Source organism: Lactuca serriola, chromosome 5 (assembly GCF_051521515.1).
Source record: "Lactuca serriola cultivar US96UC23 chromosome 5, Lser_US96UC23_V15, whole genome shotgun sequence".
Lineage (NCBI taxonomy): Eukaryota > Viridiplantae > Streptophyta > Magnoliopsida > Asterales > Asteraceae > Lactuca > Lactuca serriola.
The window spans coordinates 238,929,255-238,939,523 of record NC_136412.1 but is presented as its reverse complement, the minus strand read 5'-3'; the positions used below and the strand labels follow the sequence as shown (position 1 = coordinate 238,939,523).

General features: G+C 34.9%; 2 protein-coding genes across 3 annotated transcripts; one reads left to right on the top strand and one right to left on the bottom strand.

Moving 5' to 3' along the window:
• The first annotated feature begins 5,501 nt into the window (after positions 1-5,501).
• LOC145053792 (C2H2 and C2HC zinc fingers superfamily protein) lies at positions 5,502-8,534 on the top strand. 2 transcript variants are annotated; one of them, XM_079001894.1, is made up of 10 exons: positions 5,502-5,750; positions 5,869-5,949; positions 6,042-6,063; positions 6,379-6,461; positions 7,253-7,285; positions 7,435-7,513; positions 7,620-7,672; positions 7,862-7,922; positions 8,083-8,165; positions 8,282-8,534. In XM_079001894.1, exons 1-10 carry the CDS (start codon positions 5,733-5,735, stop codon positions 8,369-8,371), a joined length of 603 nt encoding a protein of 200 aa, XP_078858020.1. In that variant the 5' UTR covers positions 5,502-5,732; the 3' UTR covers positions 8,372-8,534. The 2 variants fall into 2 exon arrangements, with proteins under 2 accessions (XP_078858020.1, XP_078858019.1); XM_079001893.1 differs by having other exon boundaries at positions 5,584-5,750; positions 8,246-8,534.
• A 919-nt stretch (positions 8,535-9,453) lies between these two features.
• Positions 9,454-9,894, bottom strand: LOC145051508 (seed maturation protein). The gene has a single exon (XM_078999455.1). It carries the CDS (start codon positions 9,845-9,847, stop codon positions 9,581-9,583), a length of 267 nt encoding a protein of 88 aa, XP_078855581.1. The 5' UTR covers positions 9,848-9,894; the 3' UTR covers positions 9,454-9,580.
• Positions 9,895-10,269: the final 375 nt, after the last annotated feature.

Here is a 10,269-nt window from a genome sequence, read left to right as displayed (position 1 = left end):
ATTCTAAAAAGCCTTGTTCTTAAATATTGATGTTTTATCTAGATATGATCCACTTGGAATTTCCCATTTTTTATTCTCATCCTTGCATACAACCCAATCAACAACAACTTCAGTTTATGTATGGAGAATATTATTGGCAAATTCAAGACATATCTTTATGTAAACTCATGGAGTTATCAACCAAAGTTTGTTTTACTATGTCAAATTCCTCATAAAAAAAGATTCCTCTTATGTGTAGATTCTTTTGCATTGAACCCTCCAGATTTCTACAAAATGTTCGATAAATGTCCGAGAGTCCCTGGTTTGACTGAAATAGATCGGTCAGTCAGGTTGTTAGAAGCAACAAACGTTGAAATAAAAGAAAATGATAAAAAAAATTAGCTTTAAGATCAATATTGGCATTGAATAAAAATGTTTCATAGACTGGCCATATGGAAAAATCTTGTTTACTTTCTATAGTATTGCCAATTGCCATCATCATTAGATACATTTTTAAGAGGCACCTTAAAATTCTCAATCTTTTTTTTTATGGTATGTGTATTACTACTCATTGAAGAGGAACAAATTTATAGAATTTGTATCAAATTACTTAACAAAAAAACAAAAGAAAACAAACAAATTTATAGCATAATTAAGCAAAACTGAAGCGAGACTCGCAATTATCCAGAGCAAAATCCATATAGCAATTTGAAATTGAAAATGATTAGAGTTCAATATAGAAAACTAACCTGAAGCAAGGTCGTTAAGGACAGTAAATGAAACAGTTGCATCATTCTACAAATCTATCAAAAAAATCCATGACCAATAAAAAATATAGTCTTTGAACAAATGACTTTAAAAGAAGAAACAAGAAATTATGATAAGGACAAGCGATAAGGAAGTAATCACCCAATATTCTCCTAGGGGCATTTGGGTTTTTTTTTTCTTTGGTTTTGTTTTTTATCCACCCGTGTATTTGCTTTGTTCTGCTTGCATGCTGTTGCTTTGGGGTTTTTCCTACTTGAAATACATATATAAAAGGTTAAATTTATAAGATGCAATCAAAGTATGATCCATAAAGGAATAAACATAATAAAAATTCATAAAACAAAGAAACAATGCTTGTGATCCTACCATCCATTCACAAAGTTGTTGTAGATCTCAATAGCAACTGAAAGTGGAAATTCATCAAAAGAGGAGAACAAAATCGGAAGATTGACCCAGCTACTATGGTAAGGTTTTTTTCTCCGTAAGGACTTTCCATCAAACATCCGATGTGTGAAATCAAACATCTCGTTGATCTAGCAGGTTTTGACGTTCTGTATCCCCTGAAATCTCATACATATAGAGATATTAAAAAGGTTATTATTACCAATAAAACTCACGAAAACAGTTAACATGCGTAGTTAAGAAGGCTATTTGTTGATTTATAAGGATGGAATCGAATATCTTTAAGAAGCCATTCATCACCAGCAGCAGTGAGATAAGTGATCAAATTCCTTGCAAGAACAAAGATAAAAAAAACATAAAAAAAAAGTCAAAAAAGTTACCAGGACTAGGAAGAACAAAAGCCCCTTTGCATATTGTATATTTTTTTGGTACCCTCTCATTTGACTCATTAAATACCTAAAAATAACGACAATCACAACTATAGACAAACCTGATGAAAGTATTTAAAAAACGATAAAAATCATGATACCTTTACAACTGTTTTGAAATCAAAAATCAAAGAATTTGTGCAACTTTTCATCTGTCACACAACAAAAACAAAATAAATTATTAAAAAGATAGAAAAAACTACTTACCTGATAAATATTCATGGCATCCAATGTAACGCTCTAAAAATTCAACCAATTTTAAGCTTTTCAAAAACAATCCGGTTTCATAAAGTTATTACAAAATGGTTTTCAATACAATTATTTCAGAGTCTTCCCAGAACCACATCACAAAACATAATCATGAGGAGCGGTACGATCACGCCTTTGCCTTGCCACGGTCTCCTGAAGAACTTGAAAAACATTAAACCACAACTGTAAGCCCGAAAGCTTAGTGAGATACCCCCAAAATACTAACCACATATACCATACACGCATAACATGTCATATCATAATAGAACACAGAACAACCATGCACTTCGGGTCTACTGTGTGACTGGTCCGCCGCACCGGCCTTCAGTCCACCTGGTCCACCCTCCGAGTCTAGCCACATACATCGAGTCTATAGTGTGATTGGTCCGCCCGCACCGGGCCTTCAATCCACCTGGTCCACTCTCCGAGTCTACAGTATGACTGGTCCGCCCGCACTGGGCCTTCAGTCGGCCTGGTCCACTCTCCGAGCCTCGGCACGTCTGGTCCGCCCTCTTAGGGCCTACAGCCTATTCGGACCGCTCGCTGGGCCTTCGGGATAACCGGTCCGCCCTGGATATGTTGGCCTACAACACAAAGCAGGACCTTCCTCAACCCAACCCTAGTCCAACAACCATGTGCACATAAACATTCAATCATATAACAAATCACATTCAATCAAACCGATCTAACAGATCACATAGCATAACATCATCCTAACCAGGATACCGACCTAACCGGTCACTAGCATAGCATCATCCTATATACCAGGATACCGACCTTAACCAGGTTTCTACCATATACCATCCTAACCAGGATGCAAACATAACAAAGCAATAACATAACAACGATACCCGGATCACAATCCGATAAAGGGCCGGCCTTGGTGTCGTAGACCCTGTCGATATAGTGAGGATAACTCACCTCGCAGCTGCCGACTGAAAAGATGAGACCAAGATGCTCCGACCACTGACACAATCTCCACCACTATCCACCACCAACACTGAACTCAAAACAAAAGCCAACAATTACCAAAATGCCCCTGGAAGTCAACCGGTCAACCCTTGGTCAAAGTCAAAGTCAAAGTCAACCTCCTGACTGACTCTACTCGCCGAGTCAACCCGATGACTCGTCGAGTCCCCATGCTCAGAACTTCCCCAATCCGCGACTCAACTCGCCGAGTCACCCCGAGACTCGCCGAGTCCAACAACTCTGAGTCCCCTCGCACTCAACTCACTGAGTCCTCCCTTGACTCACCGATTCACGACTCAACCAGAAGAAGGTTAGGACCTCACGACCAGACTCGCTGAGTCCAAGGCTATCTTCAACCAACTCGCCGAGTTGTTCTTCCAACTCGTCGAGTTCCTACCCACCTTCGTGCAACTCGCCGAGTACACCTTTGTGACTCGCCGAGTACCCCTAGATCTGAAACTATACAGAGGCTTTCCAAGCCATGCATATGCTTTATACCATAGATCTACCATTCTACAAGCCATCGATCACGTAAAGTGGCAAACTCTACGTGAATCCACGTAGATCTAATTTACACCCTAGGGTTTGGGTTTGGGACAAAAGGGCTTCATCAACCATTCAAGAACAGGGACTTTAATGCTCTTTAGACCTCCTCCATTCCAGATCTGAGGTAGCAACCTCAGATCTAACCTCCAACTCACAATACCACAAGCTATTCTTTCCACATGCTCCAAAAATGATGAATCTAGAAGAATAACAGCCCAAGAAATGAAGTAATACCTCAAAAGAAAGCTCCAACAAAAGAGAAATCTGAATCCTTGCAAAGCCCCTTGCTCCAAGCCTCTTAACTCTCCAAGATCTCTTCCAAAATCTCTTCTCCAAGGATCAAAAGCTCTTAATCTACTCACAAACGCGTCTTAGGGTTTTCTGGACTTCAAGAGAGGGTAAAGAGGCTGGGGAGAGGGTATAATGTCCTTTAAATAGGGCTCATCCTCCGAAATTAGGGTTTTCTCCACTCAACACCAACTCGCCGAGTCCAGCCGCCGACTCGCCGAGTTGGCCGCTTAACACGCGACCCTACTCGCCGAGTCCACTCGTGGACTCGCCGAATTGCCCTTTCACATTTACACTTTGAACCCTGAACTTACACTCCTGAACTTGGGATGTTACATCCAAAGCACTAAAACCTATAAATCATACAAAGCTAATAACATTTGAGGAAGTACAGGTGGATACATAGGACAACATACCCAAACCTACAACAACGGGTATAAGCAGGACAATTTGGACGTGATAAATACTGAACTCATCAAACCAAAAAAGAGCCAAACATGAATTACAAATAAAATCACAATCACCAACATCATCATAATCAAGCAAAATCAAACACTTATCAGAAACATATGAAGATTGAATGGGATGAGGAATAATAGCAGCTAAACGCCGAGAGAAGGAACGCTTGGAGGATAAAATTCCCATCATCAAATAATTATATAAGAAGAATTATACATACCTAAAGAAGAAACGCGAAGTTGTTACAACACAAGAACAGAAAACCGCAGAGAAATTCGCCTTAGAACACAACAATAGAGAACTCCAGAGAAAGTATTGTGAAAACCTAAAAAAATAGACAAACAAAATTAAGAAACGATGGCGGTGAAGGTGAAAAAGGATAAGGAAGAAAATAAAATAAATTAGACAACGATGCCGGTCAAGGTGAAAATGGGTAAGAAAGAAAAGAAGATAACGATAACAAAAACATATGCGGTTTGGGGAAAAAAGGATTTTTTTAAGACAGTGGTGGTAAATATTGGAAATCTTCGAAATTGGGTGGCAGAAACGCAATTCATAAAACATAACTGTTCACGAAGGTTTTAACAATTAGTGGTATATATAATTTATTAGATTTAAAATGTTGTATATTTAACCGTTATCAGTTTAATGCTACAACTTTTGAACAGTTTAAAGAAAATACTTAAATTGTTAATTTAAATATAATATTATAGTGTCAACTTAAATATAAATTTCAATTCCATTTTTAAAAAAGCAAAGAATATTTTGTAAATATCTAAAAGTGATAGATTGTAATAATAAATGCAAAAACTAAATTATAATATCAATTTATCTAAAACATTTCCTAAATATATTTTTATAATCGTTAAAAGTTTTAAAATAAGTAGCTTAAAATAACTTACAATAACAATAGTTAAAAATAATTCTATATAAATGATTATATTGTTACATTTAAAATAAAAAATAATGTTTGTTGTTTTAAATAATTATAATGATTGAAATTAAAACATTAAACAAATAAATTTTAAAAAATTAATTAAGAATAACAAATATAAATAACATTAAACTATATATTATATCTAATTTTATTCATGTGTAACTCATGAGTAGAAGTCATTCAAACGATTGAGATTATGTAGTTATAATAAATATATATATATATATATATATATATATATATATATTATCATATAATTTAAAATAATCAATATATTATATCAATTTAGTATACGAATTATTATATCAAATTTAACAATAAAATTATTTTATATTTAAAAAAATATATATTTATAGATATTTCTCTGCAACCAACGGTTTAGTTTTTGAATTAAAACCATGTATTTTTAACAACAATAGAACCATTTATACAATTTTGTCAATAAATTAATTTAATTTTCAAACATTCGTGAGTCAAGTCGAAATTACGTTCGGGGGTATCGGTGTTCATCCGATCTATCGGAAATAGAATTAGGGTTTTAAGTTTAGCCCCAAATTGAATAAAAACCTTCTCCGTCCTCTTCTCTCGTGCGTAATAAGTAACATCCAGCCATAATCCAAGATTTCAGCACCAATTTACATCCAGTGTCGATTTTAATTGACTGAGAAATACCACCTGGTTCGTTAAGCCCTAATTAATTCCAAGCAATGGCTCAGCCCAACAATGTAAGCTTCCCCCTCCCTTCATTTAATCAGAATCTGTCAGGGCTTGCAAATCACAGATTGGATTAGTTTATTCTATTGTTTGGTTTGTTTTAACAATAGTTTCAATCACTGTATGTAGACTGCTGGAGTTGACAACACTTTCAGAAGGAAATTCGACAAAGAAGAGTATCTGCAACGCGCTCGTGAGCGTGAAGAAAAGGTTCTCAATTCGGTGCTTGCTGATTTTGTTAGCTTTTGCGCATTTCCATTTTGATTTCTTCTGATGGTTTGTTGTCTTCATTTGTAATTCAGGAGTTGGAAGGCCGTTCTAAATGTAAGTAAAAGAGTTCATTTTCTCTCACCTGTTCTCCCAGAAAGAATACATACGTTTGATCGCTTTATGGCTTATTAAACTTGATTAAGAAGAGAGTTCTATTATGAGATAAAACATAAAGCTGGCGTGTTTGTGTATATTTTGTTCGTTTTCAGTTTTGGATCTGAAAAGAAAAATCCTCCCCTTTCCCACATTCTTGTTTTGCACATTGCAACCTAACTATCTTAGTGTCTTCCATATTGGTCTATGCATGCATACAAACTATTTTTGTCTAATCAAGATTTTTGAGAAGATTCAATCAAACTTTGATTGCAGCAAAAGGTCCTCCAGTGCAAAGGAAACCCTTGAAGCATAGAGATTATGAAGTGGACCTCAACTCTCGCTTGGGGAAGACTCAGGTCAGCCCTTTCAGTTTTTGCCCATATAAATATATAATTATATTTATAAGTGGGTGGTTTGTGAGTCATCCAGAAATCGTGGTTCTGAATTAATGAGGCACCCAAGATTTAAATAATGATACTTAAGTGTGTTTTTGACGTTTTGTATCTTTGATCTTACAAGTTTATGGCCTTTAATAAGTAAGAGCAATATGTGTACTGTTCATGTCCCTTCCAAAGGAAAAACATATGGATTAAAATATCATGGATATGAAATAAGAGCTAGTGTTACTTTGTTATTTTAGGATTGATTGTTTTATGAACTTTAGCTTGTATGCTCTTTGTTAAGAATATGGGGGCCCACCAACAGCAGGAAACAAGAACTACATTAATTTAAGCAACTAGTGTAGAAAAGAATGAATTGACAACCACCAGACATAATTTAAACCTCACTTTTTGATGTGTTGGAGTAGACCAATATTGATGTGTATTCCAGCTTTACAACAAGGCGTCACACCACCATTTATCTGGGTGGTGATTCAAGAACTTGTGTTCTCTTTTTTCATTGTTTTTATCCACTTTTCTTGACACATTTATATCCTCACACATATCTATGTACGTATTTGTATATAGTATACATGTGCATTTATTCCATGTGACAAGATTAAATCCCTTCAAACTCTCACCTTTAAAGTTGTGGTCACTCCTGATTTTTATGCTTTAATGAAGCTTGTTATAAGTTATAATAGAATTTTTTTTGGTTCTTACTGAACATTTTATTCTGACTCCTTCATGCCTCTCTTCTTTGATAGGTTGTCACTCCAATTGCACCCCTTAGCCAGCAGGTAAATTTGTAAACTTTATAATCAATCATGCATTCTGTTACCCTTTTTTGTGTTGAATTGACGAAAATTGAATTCTAATAAAATGGTTCTAGAGTTCAAAGTATGATGAAAATTGATGGGTATGCTAAGATTTAATTGATTCAATGTAGGCTGGATACTTCTGCTCTGTTTGTGAATGTGTAGTGAAAGACTCTGCAAACTATTTGGACCATATCAATGGGAAGAAACGTAAGTAGTTAATTCATATGTAAAGATATTATTATTATTATTATTATTTATAATTCATGATTTACTTTCTTTTTATTTATATATTTGTATTGTTATTTTGCTACAGATCAAAGAGCCTTGGGAATGTCTATGCGTGTAGAACGTGCATCTCTTGAACAGGTACAAATCCAGCCTAACATAAAAATACTTGAGCAAATATTTAAAAGGGAAACTTGCATATATATAATTGAAGCAGTTTCAGGTAGCTTATTAGGTTCCTTGATAACTTGATTCACCAAATTGTTGGAAATGTAAAATTTTTAGGAAAATATGTGTTTTTGAGGCACATTATTTATTGGAAAAACACAGGTACAGCAGCGATTTGAAAACCTGAAGAAGCGAAAAGATCCTGGAACCTTCACCGAGCAAGGTATGAATAAATTGGATCATGATTTAGTAACAAATGTAAATGAGAAAAGGTGATGAAAGAAAGGGATAGGGATGGATTCAGTCAGTGTAAAAGACGTAAATACCCTCCCTAGACCCATTTGGTGAATACTTGGTAGCTGATGTTGTTCTATAAAAAACAGATCTTGATGACCGGATCTTAAAACAACAGCAAGAAGAGGAGGAAAAGAAGCGTCAAAGGCGAGAAAGGAAAAAGGAAAAGAAGGTAATATAATTTTCACCAACATTTGTGGCCTCACTTAATAAAGTTATATAATAAAAAGATAATAGTAAATAGTAATGCAGGAAGGATGTGTTGTGTTTTTTTTTTTTGTTGAACAGAAAGAGAAGGCAGTAGAGGAGGAAATCGAGGTGGACCCCGATGTTGCAGCTATGATGGGATTTGGAGGTTTTGGTTCTTCCAAAAAGTAAAACAAGACTGACTATACCTGTTTTAAGTTCTTAATCACAACTGCATCAACAAGTTGATCTGTAAGTTGTATATTGTATTGCTCATCTTATGCCTTATACAAAGCACCAGAACATGTTCCCTACATGCATCTTTGCCAAATGCCAATATTCTTTATTATTTTTATTTTTTTTCATAAACTTACTAAGCAGCTTCAAAGCATAACTTCAACCTTGCCATCTATTCACATTAATCTATGCAATCCGTTTCCTCATTGGATGTTTTCCCCTGATATGGAATCCATAACTTCAAATAGCAACATACTACAAAAAGTCATAGTTTGATACAATTCAACCAATCTAAATAGTTTAATACAACGCAACAAATCCTAATAGTTTAATACAATTCAAGTTTCAACAAAAGTAATTATCATTTATTTCTCCAATGCCTTCTTCCCATCGCCTAGTCATCAACTTTGTTTAAAGCTTCTTTAATCTTTAATCAACTTTGATTGACCATTTTCTTAGATGTAGCTCTAAGTCTAAGATTTCCAGGTAAAGAGATGGATTAAAAGTCTTGTTGAAACCGAAACTTTCAAAGAAATCCACCTTTTCTTTTATCGCCTTGATAAAGGCCAAATACTCCCATACTCTTTCTAGATCCTTCTAATACGATTTTTCTATCAAAATTAAAAAATAAAAAATAACTGAACTTCCATATATAAAAATGATATATCTTTAAAACAATATATATTTATAAAAATTTCAAATATATTATTATATTTTGTAAGCGCAGGTTCGTTAGTTTTAGATAAAAAACATTTTTGGAGTATATTAGGAAGTTAATTTTTTCTTGACCTTCATGTTTGGACATATTGACGTTTGGCAATAATAAGGTTTTCTCCACTCTCCAGGCCGATCACTTTCTAAGAAATTGATAACGGAAAATGGAAATAGCCGCAATTAATCAATTAGATATCATTTGTCCAAACTAGAAAATACGTATACTGCATGTATACATAATTATCAATCAGAATACGTACAGACATGCAAATGTATATACACATTTAACATTACGTATACGGTATACCCGTTATATGCAAAGGTCCAAAAATCTAAACGTCCATTCATGTAAACTTTTACATACAGCTGTCAAACACTAAAAACCTGAACACCAACATAGACTACGCAAAAGACTGCAGTTTATTCAGATAAGTAGTAGTAAATAGTAATCTATCCGGTGCCGGTAACGCCAGGGTCTGGCTTGTCTGGACGGCCTTGTTCTTGAGCTTCAACGGTGGCTGACACTGCATCACCGAAAATGGGGCCACCACGTCCGGCGCAATCTTCCACCTTGTCTTGTAGTTTGTCAATCTGAACCTTACCTTCGTCCTCTTTCGAGTGAATATCCATTCGACTCTGGTTCTCTCCTCCCGGCACAGAATGGTATGTTGTCGCCGTCGTGCTTCCCGGCGGCAGAGTTCCTTGGGCTCCTGACATGTTGACTTCTACCTTCTTACTTTTTTGCCGTTCTTGCCAGTAGTGTTTAATTATAGTTGGAGTTGTAAGGGATAATGAACCCTTATTTGCCACGTGGTGGTTACGTGGCAGGAATATATTACACGTGCTCAGCCCTTATGTGTCTTGCAATTGGGTGCTGGGATCTTGATCTTTATCTTCATATTGTTTAATATCTTTGATGCTTAACAAATTGTTAGTTTGATTCGTCAACGTCGGTGAAAGTTTGCAAGTGGATAAATTAAATAACATACAAATATACAATGCATATATATGTATATATGTATATTTACTTTAGATAAAAATGAGGATATTATGTTATATATATATATATATATATATATATATATATATATATATATATATATATATATATATATATATATATATATATATATATATTG